The sequence below is a fragment of the Rosa rugosa genome, chromosome 1 (genome assembly GCF_958449725.1).
Source record: "Rosa rugosa chromosome 1, drRosRugo1.1, whole genome shotgun sequence".
In the NCBI taxonomy this organism is placed as follows: Eukaryota; Viridiplantae; Streptophyta; class Magnoliopsida; order Rosales; family Rosaceae; genus Rosa; species Rosa rugosa.
In genome coordinates, this window is record NC_084820.1 from 20,713,743 (window position 1) to 20,733,439 (window position 19,697).

General features: G+C 40.9%; 2 protein-coding genes across 2 annotated transcripts; both read right to left on the reverse strand.

Annotated features, from left to right (window-relative positions):
* Positions 1–1,457: 1,457 nt before the first annotated feature.
* LOC133723643 (uncharacterized) lies at positions 1,458–10,793 on the reverse strand. Its single transcript, XM_062150557.1, has 4 exons — positions 10,746–10,793; positions 10,572–10,625; positions 9,557–10,336; positions 1,458–2,261 (listed from the first exon to the last, which is right to left on the reverse strand). Exons 1-4 carry the CDS (start codon positions 10,791–10,793, stop codon positions 1,458–1,460), a joined length of 1,686 nt encoding a protein of 561 aa, XP_062006541.1.
* Positions 10,794–11,023: 230 nt separating this feature from the next.
* Positions 11,024–18,852, reverse strand: LOC133723742 (uncharacterized). Its single transcript, XM_062150640.1, has 6 exons — positions 18,667–18,852; positions 18,458–18,573; positions 18,224–18,329; positions 11,506–11,559; positions 11,179–11,406; positions 11,024–11,074 (listed from the first exon to the last, which is right to left on the reverse strand). The coding sequence occupies exons 1-6, from the start codon at positions 18,850–18,852 to the stop codon at positions 11,024–11,026; spliced, it is 741 nt and encodes a 246-aa protein (XP_062006624.1).
* Positions 18,853–19,697: the final 845 nt, after the last annotated feature.

Below are 19,697 nucleotides of genomic sequence, written 5' to 3' on the forward strand. Positions count from 1 at the left end.
ACTCACGTTGAGGGTTTTATTCCGTAAATAATTCTTGTGTTTTGACCATTTGATTTTTTATTTTTATATGTGTTAGCTTTTAAATTCTCATTTAATTTGTTTTCGTATATAAGGGATATCTAACTATTTGCAATACCTTAGCAACGTTCTGAAAAGATTGTGGTTTCAAGAGTCTTGCCTATTCACACTTCCCCCCTCTAGACCATTCTAGTATTTTCACAATATTTATAGTCCAACCGAATTGTTTCTCATAGGGGTCATCATTTGGCCCTTCGGCCCTAAGCCCGACCCGGCCCTTGGATTAGGGCGGGCAGGCCTGATCCTTTCTAAGATAGGGTAGGTTATGGGCCATGAAAATGAAGCCCGACCCGACCCTTTAAGCCCGCCCAAATAAGCCATAATAGTTTTCTATTTTTTCTATTTTTTAATTATGTTTCTCTTTTTTCTATAATATGCAATTTATCTCTTTCTTTGTAATTGATTTCATAAGCTTTGTTTTCTTTAATTTTTATTTTCTTTGTTACACAACAATTAATATTGGGAGATTTAGAGAGATAGTTAATTGAATATAACCAACTTAACTAATATTAATAAATGTTATAAGTTAATTCCTATATATATATATATATATATATATATATATATATATATATATATATATTAAATATGATCAACAAAAAACAATGAGTCTTGTATTACCTATATAACTATTGAGCCACATTTTCAGCAAATTTTTTTTTTTTTGTTAAACAAAATTTGACCCATTTCGGCCCCTATTTGGCCCTATTCAGAAGGTTGGCCCTACCTGGCCCTTTCAGTCCTAGCGGATCGGGCTTTTCGGGCGGGTAAGAGTTAACATATTTAAGCCCCAGCCCAACCCTACCCGACCCTAAATTTTGTTGAATTTGACTAGGCCCGACCCTAAGCCCTAAAATTTAGGGTAGGGCCGGCCCTAGCCCGGCCCATGATAACCCTTAGCTTCTCAAAACCAAGATGTTGAGATCAGGGGAAGAAAGAAATCAAAGATCTGCCAGAGTCAACATGTAGGAGTGCAGGACTACTGTCTATTTATATCAACTAACTATCAGTGCTGATGAGCTCCTGAGTTTAAATTTCTCGTTACCTAAAATAAAAATAAAAATGTTAACAAATAATAATGAAATTTTACATGGTGCATACAATATTGCAACTCATCGAGTCTTAGTCATGCCTAATTAAGTATTTATAACATATATAATTGGCAGAATGACATTTTACATCTCTCGTGTGAATAGCATTTAGGAATATAGATGACTGAAATGAGTTGTGGCTTATGCGAGTTGAAGCCATTCTTTTGGGTTAGTATTGGTGTGACTTTAGAAACAATAAAGTTAGGGAGGTGAGCTAATTGGTGCTTTCTCGCTCTTCCTCCAACCACAACTGATCAAACTCATGCAGAATCTTTTGACATATCTTCCCTATAAAAACCAATGAAGTACTGTCTTCTCATAACAAGAAACACCATTTTTATAGATCATATTTGCCTTGGCAGCTCCATTAATTTCAATGATGACTCTTCCCAAGCAGTTCTTCGTTCTATCTTTGGTCGCAGTCTTGTCGTTCTCGAGCACCCAAATGAACCAAGCAGCTCGCCACCTCTTGGACACAGCAGCAGCTCCTCCACCAGCACTGCCAGTAGTGCCCGCGATTCCCTCTCTGCCCAAGACGGCATTGCCTCCACTACCCTCGGCACCGACACTGCCCAAGGCCACCCTGCCCCCGTTGCCCTCGATACCAACACTGCCCAAGGCCACATTACCACCATTGCCCTCAAATCCCTTACCTACACTTCCAACTACCCCAACTCTTCCAAAAGCCACTTTGCCACCATTGCCATCTACCCCGTTGCCTACACCGCCTATCACCCCACCTGTAATCCCATCTTTGCCAAAATCAGCATTGCCTACTGTGCCGACAACCCCCTTGCCCGCGACACTACCTCCATTGCCAGCCAGCTCACTACCAACACTACCCAAGGCCACATTGCCACCCCTGCCCTCAAACCCCTTGCCTTCACTTCCGACTGCCCCAACTCTGCCAAAGGCCACATTGCCGCCATTGCCATCAATACCATCTTTTCCGAAATCAGCATTGCCTACAACACCCTTGCCAACTACACTACCTCCATTGCCGGCCAACTCACTGCCTACACTCCCGCCAACAATCCCCAAAACTCCATCCGCAATTCCTTCGACTCCGTTCCTCTCTCCACCCCCATCAAACTGAACCACTTGATATCTAAAAAAATATATAAAAAAAGATGAATGTGATCGATCCTGCATATGTTGTAGTTCTTGGATGTGTTGAACATTTTTCTGATATATATTCTTGTGATTCCTGGTGGCTCATTAGTCTGTGTATTACTTGTTAGAGTTTCTTTTTATGATTTTGTGCGTTTTGCTCTTTGGGTTTCACCAGAACCAATACTAGTAATTAAGTACTTAAATTGTTATGGTATTCTTTTTTTGTTTCTTTTTATGATTTTGTGCGTTTTGCTCTTTGGGTTTCACCAGAACCAATACTAGTAATTAAGTACTTAAACTTTTTTTTTTTTTTTTTGGTTACAAAGGAGGCCAAGAAGGCCTAAACAGGAGAAAAAGAAAGAAAACTAGCCCTATCCCTAACTCTCCTAGCTCTGGAAAGCATTAGAAGCATTAGAAGCATTGTTATGGTATTCTTTGTTCTTATTAATGTATCACTACTTCCACTTATTTTAGTGCTTGTTATTGTGTTTCAAATACTACGAGATCGAGCTAGGTTTCATCCGCGTGCTTAGCAAAAATGAAAGTGTGATCATAATTATTGCCTATCAATCCGAAAATAGTTTGCTATTGACAATAAGACAATAAGAAGACAATACCTAAGTAACATGCATAAGGAAGTAGCGCAATAACATGTAATGCAAGAATGATAATTCGTCTCACATTCAATCATGAAACATGAACTCAAACTACAAACCAGCTCTTGAAATAATAATTTTTGAATTATAATCTTCTAAACTACAAACCAGTATATGGTCATTGTTAGGTGAGTATTTATTAAATACTCTATTAATTACCTTATGATCGACTACAAAGGGAATGTAAGTGGATTTGTGTAATCTAAAATGATGCGGGAAGCGTGAACACGATAGTAAGAGGCTCCGTCAAGCGTCGAAAGTCATATGAGATGAGCTAGAATCCACTAGCAATTACGGGCACAGCCGTAAGAAACATAGAGAAACTTCTCTAATATTTGGTTTTTTATTGATAACTTGAATGAAAATTACAATCTAAGAGGTGCCTTATATATAGGGCACATAACATAAACCTAATACAACTAGAAAACAAAAAGAATAATTTATTATAGACTAAAACTAGAAAACCTAATTAAACCTCATTAAATAAAAATCAGAAATAGAATCCTAGATACTAAAGAATATTATGCAATCTCTCAACCAAGATTTTGTTCAAGAATCCCGATATATCCAAAAGAGTAATTTATGATTAATTTCATCATTAAGAAGCCTATTTGAATACCAATATCCAATATTAAAATCATTCTTCTTAATGTAGAGACGCTTCTTTCTTTTCGAGATTCTTTGTTGAAATTGGCTAAAATCTCGTCCTACATCAGTCTCCTCCACTTGAAAAGAACTCGACCTCGAGTTCCTCTTGAATGCAGCTCGATCATTAGCAGGAATAAAACATGATAAGCTTTCTCGAAATTAAAAGGTATCACCATGAATCCAATACCATAGACAAGTTTAGAATAAGCATGATTGAAACTTAAGCTCCTCCACTTGAAAAGGAATGGCCATTGACTTCTCTTTGGGTTGGTCTTGAACACTATTAAGCATGCATGACATGGATATCGATGTGATATGAATGAATCAGCTTCCTTGTCTTTAATAAGTTTCTCTTCAATCTTCAAAGTGACTTCTTCATGTTTCTTTTCTCACATCTCAGGATGGTCATTCTTGATGTTTTTCCTTCTAGGCTTGATTTTAATTTTGTGCGCATCCCACCTAAATAAATATGTGTTGTCATTGCAATAACCACCATTGACACTTTCATGCCATGGTCTTCCAAAAAGCAGATTAGTGTCGTCCATGTCAATCACATGACAAGTAATCTCTTCTTTATAAAATTTTCCCATAGAGACAGGAACTTTACAAACCTCTGTTACTTGTGCATATTCATCCTCCCCAAATGGAATCCAGTATGGATCACTCAGCTTCACTGTCGGTAATTGAAAATAATCCACAACTTTGTTTGCTACAAAGTTCTCTCGTAGACCACTGTCAATTATTACCATGCATACCTTGTCGTTGATGATACATGTAGTTCGGAAGTCGTCGTAATCAGGCGTTGTGAATATCCAACGTTCCATGTTTCTTCTCTCTTTTTTTTTTTTTTTGGATTTGCAGCAGCTAGTAACCTCATTATGCGTGAATTACCTATTTTCCAATCACTCTTCTTAATTCCACGCCGCTTATTTATTTTTCTAATTTTCCTGCTAAACCAGGCCCATTCTCGTCCTACATCATGAAATTACCTACATAAATATAAATTTCAAACAATGCCATTTGAAAGTATTCAGAAGAACGAGTTCCAAAAATATCGGAGGTGAAAACCTAGACCGCGTTGAGAGAGATGCTCCGTCCGACGGCGCGCCCTCGTGGTGTCGTCGTCGGACGGGCCCGAGGGGACCTAGTGTCCGGTGGTGAGTTGCCTAGTCGGAGTGAAGGCTATTAGGGGTTGGCAGCACTGTCTCGACCGGCTGGAGGTTCTGATGGTGGAGGATTGCGGCGATTTGATGCGGGATCGGTGTTGTCGAGAGTGAAGCGCAGATGGTCGAAGCCGGGCCAGTCCGAGTTGGTGTTGCGAGATTGGCGATCACCGGGAGGTGACGACTGGGAGGCAGCAGCGCTGGGATCGGCATTTAGATCGGATCAATCAGATCCGCTTTGGTTTCGGCAGTTTGTGATCTATCTTGGGTGCATCGTTTCCTCTAGCCAGCGTAATGGGGAACTGAGACGGGTTGCGATCTCTCGGCGACAAGCTGGTAGCGGTGGCGATGCCGTCGGTGGTCGGAAGGTGAGGTTGCCGGCGAGATTCTGGCGTCCTGCCTCCTGCAGCTTTGGGCTTTGGCGTGGGCAAGATGGTAATTGGGCCTGGGCTTCTGCTCTAGGCCCATATTATTATGTTTATTTTTCTATTTGTTGTTTTTTACAATTAGTAAGACGTGGCTTTATGCCAGCAATAAGACCCAATCATATTTCGGTAGGGCGACGTGGGCTTTGTCCTGGTATGCACACTCAGTGTGCCTTGTCTGGCCTAGCGAGGCTGCGAGCTATTTGCTTGATCAAATGGACGCAACCTCCTAGTGGCAGGATGAAATTGAGTGTTGCCGGATTTATTTATGTGCGACAACATAGTGGGAAAGCTGTGCTATTTGCAATGATGCTTCTTCGTTATAGAGTTATCTTTCCGGTATGTCACCGCTATCTCAAAGCAAATAGAGTAGCCATTCGTGCACTCTTTGCTAATTGGTGCTTGTCAGAGTACATAGATTTTGTGGAGAGTCTTGGTATTATTTCAGGATGTTCTCTTTATGCTTATTGTAATCTGGGGTTCAGGCTCTACGTCCCCCCCCTGTATTCTGCAATTTCATTAATCAAGGCTTGAGGGCAGCCGCACCAGCCCCATTTAAAAAAAAAAAAAAAAAGTAGCAATACTCGAGGACAAAGCCAAACGAACACAATGAGAACAAGAAAAATTTAAATCAATTTTTCTATTCCCATAATCATAGACAATCAAACTTACAGTTAAAATGTCATCAAGAAAAAAAAGACTCTCGACCAAAAAGTTACCAAACCCTAGAGAACGCCGTTGGTGTCACTCGGTCCTGTCCGGCTGCGCCTCGGCGCTGGCGATGGCGTCTGGCCTAGTCGGTGTACGAGCTGCGCGACCGGATGGGAGATCGTAGGCTTGTCTCAGGCTGGGAAGTTGGGGTCAGGATGGGATCATCATTCTCGGTTGGAAGGAATGGCTGGGTCGGGGTTGTGTAAGGGGATCGGAGTCGGTTTGGGCTGGGATCGGAGTCGGATCGGTGACGGGGCTGAGTTGTGGTGATGGGCGGGTCGGGTTCGATGGATGAGTAGAGGTGATGGCGGCGCTGGGAGGTCCAACTCGGATCCGGATGCAGAGCTCCGATCTAGGGATTGTTTTGGGGTCGACGCCATGACAGTTGAGGATCTGATGCTCGGTGCGGCCGGACGGTTTCTCCGTTTCTTGGGCAGGTCTGAAACTCGGTGGTTGAGATCGGGGGAAGTCTTTCTCCGTTTCTCTTGGTTAAAGGAGGTGGCTGCTTCGGCGGGTGAGGTAGGGCGGTGGGATGGGATCGATTTGGGTAGCCGGGTTGGATCTGGGTCGATTGGTGGCTGCGTTTTGGCTTTGGAGCTCAGTGCCGATCCATGGCGGATTGCGGTGGTGGCACGATGGTGGTGGAGGTCCGGCATTGGTGGTGGTGCGGTGGGTATGGGGACAGAGTAGTGGTGCAGCTACTGATTTGGGCCGAGATGGATGGGCTGCTCACTTTCTTTGCTGACTTGGGCTTCTGCTTGTTTTCTTCGGTGTTTAGTCTATTTTTTTACCTTTAGTTTTTGGTTATCTATGTCAGGTCTCTCGAGTTAAGGTTGTAGTCATGGTTTTCTTTGAGTTTTGTTTTTGGGTTAGGTTTTAGTTGTTGGGTCGGGCGCACTGCAGGTTGCGGTAGAGACAATCTTCTCTTTCGCCGTCTAGAGGGTCGTTCCTGTTCTGGAGTTGGGTCAGCAGTGGCGACGAAAAAGTCTAGCTATGGCTTAGACAATCATCCTTGGCCTTCTAGTGGGTCGTTCCTGTATGGTTTCGGGTCGGAGGCGATGGCGATTTGGAGCAGTTGTGGATTGACAGTGTTGACATTCGGGAGGTGACGGTGTTGGGTTTCCTTTAGTCTCAGGTCTAACGGTCCAGCAATTCATTTTGGTCGGGTTCGAAGTCACAACGAGTGTAGGCTTGGTCGATCAAAGGCAGGTCAAGTGGATTCTGGGTGGCGAGTCTGTGTTGACAAAGTTGAGTGTCAAGGATTCACTGCTTCTGCGCATGTTGTCTTTGCCGTTTAGTTGTTGTGCAAGTTTTCTTTTAGTCGGAGCCTCTTTGGCTCCTTCAGTCAGTCATTATAGAGTTCCAGTGTGAAGTCTAGTGGTCATTTCTGTGTAAGGAATGTTGCCCAAAATTCGTTGTAACCAATTCATTATTAATGAAGTTTCTTCTTGATCAAAAAAAAAAAAAAAAAAAAAAAATTATAGACAATGTCTAGAATGAGAACCTCGTCTCGTGATCTTATCCTACACATACAGTTGCCCAACACAAATATTAATTCATGACATATGTCAGTTTCTTCACGCATCTCGACTATAAGAAAAAATAAAAATTGTTAAACAACTTTAGTTTTGATGAATAACGCAGGGCATTTCGTAGACGCCCCAAAGTATTCAACATATACTTCATTATTTTCATCCATACAAATGTGCTACTGGCCGGTCATCCAATAGTTACATCGATCTATCATGACCCCCATACAAATGTGATGATCTCAACCTCATGACAAATCAATCATCCAAATATCTAACTTTTCATGACCAATGATAAAATTATCCAACGTTCAGGTGTGGAGGTCATCCATGCAAAACTTGGTCAATATGAATACTTAGAAACATCAACAACAATCATTGAGATCCGATTATACATCCCACTCGGGACAAGATTAAATTTTTCAAAACTTTTTTCATTCGGTGCAATTGGTTATCGTTCATTGGGGAATTTGGACCAACTATAAGTTTTTACTATATATGCAGCTGCCAAGAACACAGGACATGGTTCTGTTCCTGTGTCCGAAGCAAGGGCTTTAAGGGACAGTTTGGTTTGCGCAAAAGAAAAAGGTTTCACCAGCTTGGAAGTGGAGGGAGATTCAAAAATTGTTATTGATGCGGTCAATGGAGTCACTCACCCCCCCTTGAGATGTAAATTGGTGGAAGATATTCGATGTCTAGCTTCTACTTTTGACTCTATCTCTTTTCGTCATGTTCTTAGGGAAGCAAATTTTGTGGCGGATGCCTCAGTAAATTTAGGTCACAATTGTAACGATGCCTTGAGCTAGCTTAATAGAGTGCCTGCACAGGTCTCTAAAGCCTTATTATTTGATGTTGTAAACTCTGGTTGCTCCAGAGGCTTTTCTTTATAATCTTATTTTTCTTGCCTCAAAAACTATAAGTTTTTACTATCAAATGTTGATCTTCGGGGGGTGTATTCTATCAAGAGTCTATTAGATTGTTTTAGATTTTAAAAGTCTATAGGTATTCAATTCAGATTTTAAAAAGTCTTTATAAATCTGATGATATTCAAAACTCCAATGACTTTCAAGGATTCTAGATGATGGATTGTGAAGGATTCTAGAGTGCTTGGTATAAATATCAAACCCTATCAGAAATCCGGCTTCTAAACGTGAGATTTTGACGTCTTTCTTTTTCTCTCCCACTGTTAAGATCTAAAACAGTAGAAGATGAACAGACGATGAACTATATCCATAGCCATAGACGATGTTAGGGGTACCATTGTTTGGGTGGCCAACCACTCTTGCCACATCATTGTCAACTCCTCAGGTACGTTTCTACTGCGTTCTCACAGCAAAGGGGTTGTCTTCTTTTCTAATCTTGTTAATTCTCTCTTTTTGAATGTGGGAAGGGATTGAGAAAGTGGCAGAGACCATTGACGAAATTCCGAAGGTGAACTGGGATTTCAAAGGGATTCACTATTTTGACATTGGGCCTCACTTGTTCAATACCTGTTTGTGTTGGATGCTTTAAAAGTTTAAATTTTTGCTTTTGGCTAGGTACTTGATATATCTGATAAATTCTCATTCTTTCGTTATTTTGAGGTCTATTTATGGATGCAGACTTGAAGTATGGATTATTGGTTCTGGAGTTTGGTTTTGCTATGTTAATTATCATTATTTCCTGAATAATGGAGTACAAGAGTACAATGGTGGTCTCCTCTGTAAAGTCATACCACACAAGTCTTAAAAGTGTGAAGTCCTGTCACTCCTGTGTTCCTATATGTAATTATTTATGATATCTTCCTTTTACCAAATACCACACAAGTCTCTATTAGATGATGGATTCTGATACCTTAGACCAAAAAATGTTATCTGATACCAAATGGTTAAATTAATGGTATATACACGCGTAAATGCAGCCAGTGTTATTCCTATGTATTAATAACTAAACCATTTTGGAAACGGATAGTTGTGGCTTAGGCGACTTTAAGCCCTCCTTTTGGGTTAGTATTGGTTTGACTTTAGAAAAACAATGAAGTTAGGGAGGTGAGCGAACAACTGCTTTCTCGCTCTTCCTGCAACCACAACTCATCAAACTCTTGCAAAATCTTTGACATATTTTCCTATAAAAACCAATGCAGTATTGTCATCTCATCATCACAAGAAACAACATTTCTTTTCTGATGAGATTTGCCTTGGCAGCTCCTTTAAACTCAAACATGACTTCTTCTAAGCTTTTCTTCGTTCTGTCTTTGGCCATGATGTTGCTACTGTCAAGTACCCATAAGAGCCAAGCAGCTCGCCACCTCTTGGACACAGCAGCGGCTCCTCCACCAGCATTGCCAGTACTACCCACAATTCCCTCTCTACCCAAGACTGCATTGCCTCCACTACCCTCGGCACCAACACTGCCTAAGGCCACCCTGCCCCCGTTGCCCTCGGTACCAACACTGCCCAAGGCCACATTGCCACCAATGCCCTCAAACCCCCTGCCTACACTTCCAACTACCCCAACTCTTCCAAAAGCCACCTTGCCACCATTGCCATCCACCCCGTTGCCTACACCGCCTACCACCCCACCTGTAATCCCATCTTTGCCAAAATCAGCATTGCCTACTGTGCCGACCCCCTTGCCCGCGACACTACCTCCATTGCCAGCCAGCTCACTACCAACACTGCCCAAGGCCACATTTCCACCTCTGCCCTCAAACCCTTTGCCTTCATTTCCAACTACCCTGACTCTGCCAAAGGCCACATTGCCGCCATTGCCATCAATCCCATCATTGCCGAAATCAGCATTGCCTACAACACCTTTGCCAACTACTCTACCTCCATTGCCAGCCAACTCACTGCCCACACTTCCAACAACAATCCCCACTATTCCATCAGCAATTCCATCTATTCCGTTCCTCTCTCCACCCCCATCAAACTGAATACTTGACTAGTGAGTAGTGACCATATCATATGATCACCGTCATTCTATATGTGTGGAAGAGTATTTGGATAGATATGGTTCTTGTGCTTGATGGTGGCTTACTAGTTTATGCATATCACTTATGTTAGTCGTGCTCTGAGGATGTTAGTTTTCACGATTTTTTATTTTTTCCGTTTGTGTTTCAGGGATTTTCTCGTGTCTGCTGTAGTATTTGTTACTTTTCTTGTTGTATTATGATTACTAATAGTGTATTGTTATTGCGTTCATCTGACTGCCCCTTCCCCTTTATTCTTTTCTGTTTCAAAGTGCAAACATTCATAATTAGAACAAATTAGTCCATAAGAAGAACTTGCTATCAATTAAGAGCTGGTAATATCAGTGAGCCAGAAGATACATGATTCACGAAGTATGATACCGGAGATATGTTAGCCTTCGTTTTATAAGCATGTAATCCGATGGCCATTAAACCAGGAAGCAAGATATACGTACACAACCTAAAACACATGCCATAAAGCTTGACAACGGGCAATTCTAAATGAAATCCATGTCTGTATTAAACAGCTAGGGGAAATGAACAGTAACAAAACTTCTACTTCAAGAAAAGAATGTATGGGACAGCCAAAAAAAATAGCTCAGCTCAAAATATTCAAACTTAACCGAAGCCCATACAGTAAGCAACAAGTATATTTCTTTTCATATACAAATGGAGACTGTACTATATGCAACATTCAGGTGAATGAGCACCTTAATTTCAAGAACAAGTTAATAGTCAATCCCAACTAGATTAAGTGATTAACCCTGAACGAGCTATGGATGTTCCAGTAACTCCTACACATCTTTGGCAATACCAGTCGCATATGATTGCTTCCAAGCAGGGCTAGAAAATTGAATGTTCCGGTCTCAAAATGCTTTGTCATGAAATTTGCATACAACACCAACTCCCGGCTACAGTTGTTTTTGATAGCATCCTCTAATTTCTCAACACGGTCAAAATCAACTTGAAAGGTAACCATGGTGATACCATCTCTACCGGTCTCATAATCTTGTTCGATGTCTTCAACTTGAAAAGATTGTAGCTGCAAACATCATTTCACAAAACAGGGACAACAATTAACAAAAGTTGATCATATCAAAGCAAAAGGGAGAGTCACTGTCCTGCATCTGAACCAGCTCACCTGATGATATAGAATGCCGATAAGATCAAATGGAACCTCTACACCCATTCTTACCTACAAAGAACATGGATACAATCAAGGAATTAAAAAGCGCTCAAAAGGCGTGTTTGGCCATCTTTATTGCCTCAGATTCGATGGCATGGCGCTGAAGGCGTACAAAGGCGTCGAAAACATGCTATAGGCGTACGCGCAAAGGGTTTTTTTTTTTTGTTTTCTTTTCTTCTTCTTCTTCTTCTTGTCAAACGTTTCAGGGATCATCAAATGATTCAAATCCCAACAAATCAGGGACTCTATCATCACAATTACAATCAATATTATCCTGTAAGAGTCATTCTTAAAGTAAACCAATGAAAAATCATTCCTTTCTAGGTTTCCTATATAATATAGAACTATCAATGGTGGTTCTGCATGTTCTGGGTTGATGAAAAAATGGAAAAAGTTACAGTACTAATCACGCCTATACTCCTCCTGAATATCTTAGAAATGGTAGGGGCTTAGCTTCTTACTTCAATGTGCATGTTTACGTTATGTTTCTATTTTGCTTACTATTATATTAGACGATCTTTTTTATGGCTGTGACTGTGATTGATGTACGTTACTGTATGGATTACAAACAGCATCACTGAAAGCCATCAAAGCATCATTATGAAAGTTCGTTTTAGTCTTGAATACATCAGTCTGTAATAGTTTCTAGCAGAAAATACAGAATTTTGGGTGTAGTATTCTTGCTGCATGTATTACTAAAGAAGTTTTCAGATTTTCAAGGAGATATACTGTGAAGCAAAAATGGAATTTTTTTTATAGTTGCCATAAAGGTTGTGGGATGACCCCATTTGTACCAGTGAATCGAAGCTATCAAAAGAACACAATCTCTAGTACATGTCAGGTATAAAGTCCACAGCTACAAATTTTTTTTTTTTTTTTTTTTGAGTAAAATGATGTCAAAACCTTTGTTAAAAGAAGAAGAATTACATTACAATATATAGAATCAGCTGCTAAAGCAGCCATCAGAAAACTAGGTGCAGAAGAGAAAAAGCTCTCCTGCTGTAGTGTTTTGGCATGTTCTGCCACTAGATGAGCTACTGAATTCACACCTCTTCTGGTATGAACAATTCTCATACTTGAGGAAACTCCAAGCATCTCCCCAATATCATCATAAACTCTGCCCAACATAGAGGTATTTGCAGCAGCAAGCCTTGAGACCTGTCTGTGCACTAGTAATGAATCAGTCTCCAATATAACAGGGTGCATGTTCTGTTCCAACACAAATCTCACAGCTGCTTGACAAGCCAACACTTCAGCATGTTCAGCTGAGATAAGGTTTTGTAGCGGCTTTGCACCACCAGCTACAAACGTGCCCCAAGCATCCCGGACTACAAAACCCCAAGCTCCCATCTTCGAGTCAGAATGAAATGCTCCATCCATATTGACTTTAAGAAAGCCAACAGGAGGATGTACCCATTTAATCATCCTAGCTAGTTCCATAACTAGACACCACAGGTTTCACATTGTGAAATCGATACTCAGCCAAACTAGTGCTTGCACGTAAGACCACATCATCTGCATGGACACGTTTCTGCTCCCAGACCCTCTTATTCCTCTCTTTCCAAATGTTCCAAAGCAGATACAAAAACACCTCAAAAGTTGGAATAGCAAGTTGTTTGGCACAGAAGTTAATCCATCCCACCACCTCCATTCCATCTGTTTGCACATCAAAACAAGTTTGACGCACCTCTCTATGAGTATGTAGCACCTGCCTCGGAAAAGGGCAGTTACGACATAGGTGTAATATAGTCTCAATCTCACCATCACATAACATACAGATTTGGGAATCCAAAACCACATGTTTAGAAGACAATCTTGCCATTGAAGGCAGGATATCTTGACACACCCGCCATATATGCAGTTTTGCCGCATTAGGAATACTACTCTTCCAAATTCTATTCCAAAACTCACTAGTAGCTGCAATGGTACAAGGTATTTGAGATGAAGAATGAACAAAGGAGAGTCTATACGCTGTTTTAACAGAAAAGTTCCCATTGCGTTCCAATCTCCAAACACATCTATCCTCAACAACCCTAGAGCTCAATGGAATGCGTAGAATAGCTTCTGCTTCAGCAACAGGGAACAAATTCCGAACTAAGGCTTCATTCCATCTAACAGAATTAAGTAAGAGCTCACTGACCTTGAGGTTAAGATTCCCATTAGAAGAAAGCAACTTTGGTTTAAACTCTGGAACCCCAGGAATCCATGGATCACACCAAACTCTCACTTTCTCCCCATTACCTATCTGCCAATAAAAGCCTTGTGCAATCAAATCCCTTGTAGAAAGGATGCTTCTCCATGAATAAGAGGGGGAAGCATGTAACTCAGCTGTCCAAAAACTGCTTGAAGGAAAATACTTAGCAGCATATAAACGAGCAATAAGAGATGAAGGATTATTAATAATTCTCCAAGCCTGTTTTGCTAGCATCGCTGAGTTGAATTCAGCTAAACTTCTGAAACCTAATCCACCTTCCTCCTTAGTATTACATAAAGCCGCCCAAGATTTCCAATGAATTTTCCTTTTGTCAAGAGTACTACCCCACCAAAATCTTGCACACATTTGTTCCAAGTCCTCACATAAACCATTAGTTAGCCGAAAAACACTCATAGCATAAGTAGGTAAAGCCTGAGCCACTACTCGGATTAGAATATCTTTGCCAGCACCGCTCAAGAGCTTGCCTTGCCAATTCTTCAATTTTTCCGCCAAAATGTCCTTGATATATTGAAAAGTTGCTGTTTTTTTCCTGCCTACATATGTAGGAAGACCTAAATACTTCTCATGGGACTCAACAATCTCCACTCCCATCAAGCTAGAGATCTCCTCCTGCATATCATCTAAAACATTTTTACTAAACACCACCGAGCTCTTATTAAAGTTCACCAACTGGCCTGATGCTCTCCCATAGGTTTCTATCACATCCTGAATCTGATAACAATCTTCCAATTCTGCATTTGCATCTAGCATACTATCATCTGCAAATAGTAAGTGATTAACTGAAGGAGCATCACTACAAATTCCAATACCAGAAATTAAGTAACCCATCCCGCTGTTTCTGTTGTAGTAGAGCCGAGAAACCTTCCACCCCAATCAAGAATAAATAAGGAGATAAGGGATCGCCTTGTCGTAGACCCCGTGAAGGAATCACAATGCCTCTTGGTTTACCACGCACCAGAAAAGAATATCTAACTGTGGTCACACACTGCATTACCATGTCAATCCAAGACTGAGCAAAACCAAATCTAATCATTACCCTCTGTAGAAATTCCCACTCCATTCTATCGTACGCTTTATTGAGATCCAGTTTAAGCGCCATGAAGCCTTCTGCACCTTCCCTTTTGTTATGCACAAAATGGGCCATTTCATTGGCCACCAGAATGTTATCCGTAATTAACCTTCCCAGAATGAAAGCACTTTGGAACGGTGATACCAAAGCAGACAATATACTCTTCAATCTATTAGCAATAGTCTTCGAGCACAACTTATAAATTACATTACATAAAGCTATGGGTCTAAGATCAGACATGTGCTCAGGAGTACTCACTTTAGGGATTGGACAGATATGAGAAAAGTTTATTTGCTTAAGAATTTGACCAGTATGAAGGAAACTTTGGACTGCTGCCGTGACCTCCTCGCCAATAGTCTCCCAATAGTGCTAGAAAAATAATGGAGGCATACCGTCCGGACCTGGTGATTTCGTTGGGTACATCTCAAATAATGCACGCTTAATCTCCTCACCAGAATACGGTGAACAAAGCTGTGCGTTCATCACTGGAGTCACACAAGGATGAATAGCTGAGATAGTTATCTCCATTGCCTCATAATCTAGTTCAGAAGCAGTAAACATCTTAGTAAAATAAGATGACACTACCCTTTCCAGATCCTTGTCAGTCTCACACCAATTACCATCCTCATCATACAAACCATGAATCAAATTCTTCCGCTTTCTGTTAGCTGCTTTCCTGTGAAAATACCCAGTATTCCTATCCCCCTCCTTTAGCCATGTCACCTTGGATCTTTGCCTCCAAAAAGCTTCCTCCTGAGAAAGAAGGGTTTGCAACCGACTCATTAAGTCTTTTTTCTCATCCTGTATGACAACACAAGCCTCGGCATCCATTAATTCCTCCAAACGAGTACGAATCCCTAGCATACTCTGCTGTCGCGCTCGGAAAGCATTCTTCTGCCACTTATCAAGTGCCATTCTTGTATGCTTAATCTTTTGTGTAATTTTGAACATAGGTATCCCAGTTACATTCGTGTTCCAAACTTCTTTCACCAATGGATCACGTACACTCAGGGTGCTGAAGCCAAAAGGCTTCAAACTTAAACCTATGAAACTGAGTTCTTTGCGAAATAGGAACCTTACTTGCATGCAGAAGAATTTGAATGTGATCAGAATCACTAGGGGGCAGATGCACCAGTTTTGCATAACCAAAAATATCACACCACGAATGAGTGCATACTGCCCTATCTAGCCTCAGTTTGGTGTTGGCATTCCACCATGTTGAGAACGAGACCCTTGAAACCCTAGGTCTAGGAGATCGCAGTATCCAAGTGCCTCACGAAATCCACCCATTTGGCCCTCAGCCCTAGCCGGGCCATCTATCTTCTCACCATTATTGAGTATCTAGTTAAAATCCCCGATCACTACCCATGGCAAGGAGTCAGGATCAGAAAGATCCGGAAGGAGCTGCCATGACCTGTCTCTATCTGCAGTTTTTGAAAAGCCATAAAAGCCCGTCAATCGTCAATTTGGTTCACCTAGATTTCCAAGAACAACCATATCCATATGATGCGCAGATTTCGTACCCACCTGAACTCGCACATCGTCATTCCAGAACGCTCCAAGGCCCCTCACCCCCCCCCCCCCCGACTGGCCGTCGCTTAGAACTGCCTCCGAGTGCACAAAACCTAGCGCATTATGCAGTGCAATAAAGTCAGATGCACGACTTATTTTTGTTTCACAAAGGAAAACAAATTGAGGCCGGTTTTGAGAGATCAAATCCTTTAAAGCCCTAGTTGTGGTGTCATTGCAAATTCCTCGACAATTCCAACTTAGAATTTCCATATCCATGGTAAACTGTAACTTGCTTTCTAGCTAGAACCCTAGAAAGTAACCCTAGCAGAGAACGGCTAGGTCAAAATTATACAAAACTTTTAGGTTGTAGTCAAAAATCACAGCTATAAAATTTGGCTGAATACCAAACAACAATCTATATTAGTATTGTTATATATAGAAATATATGTATATTCTTTTATGATGCAAGGCTTACGCCTTAACGAGGCTCTCTCGAAAACGTCTCGGGTTACGCCATAGTGTTTTAAAACATGATATGATCACATATATCAACATGGTAACAACCAATGTTTTAAAACGCTGAGGCGTAATCAAGGCGTTTTCGGGAGAGCCTCACTAAGGCATAAGGCGTAAGCCTTATGATATATAAGTAAATGGTAAAAAACATACCTAGCTAGCAAATATATATAGGTCAGCCTTGTTGATCATGAATTAATACACATTACATACATGTATATATAAGTGGAGCATCTAATGGTATGCACAAAGGATATAAAGGTACTTAAGTAGAGATGGAGCATCTAACTATAAACATATAATCAAATGGATAAACATATAATCAAATAGGATAATAGGATAAGGTGAATTCAAAAGTCCATGAACTGATTGATTTCCCCAAATAGAGATGTCATAAGAGCCTCTCTCTCTCCACCGTGGAGAGAGAAAGTATATCTGGTCCTCCCCTTCTGGTAGCTCCAAGATCCTTAACGACGTCTATTGGAGTATTGACATACTGGACTTTGCCTTTTTCGCTCCATCTGCACTAAGGAGAGAGAAAGAAGTTCTGAACCTCCAATCTACAGCAGCATCAGACGGGGCATACGCCTTGATCATGTTTTCTGTGCTTTTTTGCGCCTTACGGGAAAAAGCATACGTTTTGTACGCCTCTGCACCTTGCAGTGAAAACACAGGCGTTTTGATGGAGAAATCCCACCTTGCACGCCTCAAGTCGCATCTGAATGGATGTGTTGTGAAACTAAATCCATCCAAACATGACCAAGGTTTGGCCCCAAGGTCTTGAAATGAACTCGACAAGTTCCAAATAAAAGGGTTATTATCACAAATGGTACATAAACATATCCTCTATTTTATCGATGGTACCTGAACTTCAATTTTGATCACAACTAGTACCCAAACTTTTCGATTTCATTTTAAATGGTACCTAGAGCCACCTTCGGTCACTATTTCAGCCAAAAAAGCCGAATAAAAAAAGAAGTTCAAGACAAGTCTATTACCAAAAAGATCATCACTATGATCGCAGCCCTTGAAATCACCAAAGATCATCACTATGATTGCCTCACATGCCGTTTTTAGTCGGAATAGTGATCGAAGATGGCTCTAGGTACCATTTAAAATGAAATGGAAAAGTTCGGGTACTGGTTGTGATCAAAATTGAAGTTCAGGTATCATCGATAAGATTGAGGTATATTTCAGGTACAATTTGTGATTTTTACCCCAAATAGAATGTAAATGTTACAAAGACACCTCCATCTGATTACACTAAAAAAGCCCAACCAAGAATAGACCCAATTCATAGAAGATTTTTGGGCACCCAAGTTGAAATGAAAGCACGAAAGCAAAGCAAGAAAATTTAGTACCTTCGATTTTACAGGATGAGTTGGGGCATCTCTCAAGCATTCTGATGTTACTCCTCCATATGCCCTGACTAGTCCTCCAGTCCCCAATTTAATTCCTCCAAAATACCTATAAAACACACACCCCCAATGTAAAACCCAATAATAACACACAAACCAATCACACAACAAAGTACATATATTTCTACAACAAATAAACTGCAAGCATTTATCACGGAAATGAATAAAGTTCATTACCGAATGACTAGCTCCATTACTCTATCAATTCCGAAAGACTCAATAGCAGAATGAATGGGTTTCCCGGTCGTTTCAGATGGCTCACCATCATCATTAGACCGGTACTGATCTCCCACCTAAGTTTCTCATTCAATGAATAAAAAACCACTGTACCAAATTACCAAGCAAGAAAAAAAGCAATTGAATATATGTTCAAAACTCAACCTTACCTTGTATGCCCAGCAATTGTGAGTAGCCCAAGGATCCCTAACCTGAGAGAGGATGGAGAGAGCGGATTGTTCATCGGAGACGGAAGCGGCGAGGGCAATGAATTTGCTCTTCTTGATCTCCTTTTCGAAGGTGACGTGCTCTTTGATGGTGGTATACGCGCCACCGCGACAGCTGTTGGTGACCATGGTGGCTCGGTTGGATATGACCAAGGTTTCAAATTTCGGTTTCGGTTTCGGTACTTCAAATTTAAGGAAATTTCTGAGAAAGTTTCGATTTCGATGGAAATTTCGGTTAAAAATAAAGAAATCACATTAATTGCATTTATAAAATGATATATTTGAATGAAACTTTTACATAGACTAAACTAACCTATAAACCTATTTACAATGTAGCATCTCTAAGATTATAAATTTATAATAGAATTGTGATATTTAATATGGACGAGTAATTAACCAGTACTGTAGTAGCTTGCTAAACTAGTGTTTTTATCTATATGTAATTATAATTGTGCTGTATATTGATAATGTGAATGTGATTTATTTTTTTTATTTTTTTTTTATTTTTTTTTATGGATGGAACCCAGTAGCAGCCTTAGCCATCACGCATTTTTCACTAATAATAAAAAAAATAAAATTAGGGGCGAAGTAATAACAAAACCCAGTGAATGAAAATAAACAAGTACAAAAAAAGTAATATAAAGTATTAGTAATAGGAGCTACTACAATGTGGTTCGATCCATATGGTTGAACTGCTTCCATTTAGCTTGGCCAGAAGATACAGCTGCGTGGCTGAGTGTGGCCGAGTGGTGGCTGGACAGTGGCCGGTGCTGGCCTAGAGTTGCTGGACAGTGGTCGATGCTGGCTGGCAGGGCTAGCTGCAGGATGCACAGGGGCGCAAAGCGCTGGGGTGCGCGCTGGGCTAGCGAGGCTAGCACGGGCTAGGGGTAGCGATAGTGAGGCTAATGGTGAGACTAACCGGTGGAGGATTTTTCGGTTTTTAAGCTTTTGGATTTTTGATTTCAGGGTTAGGG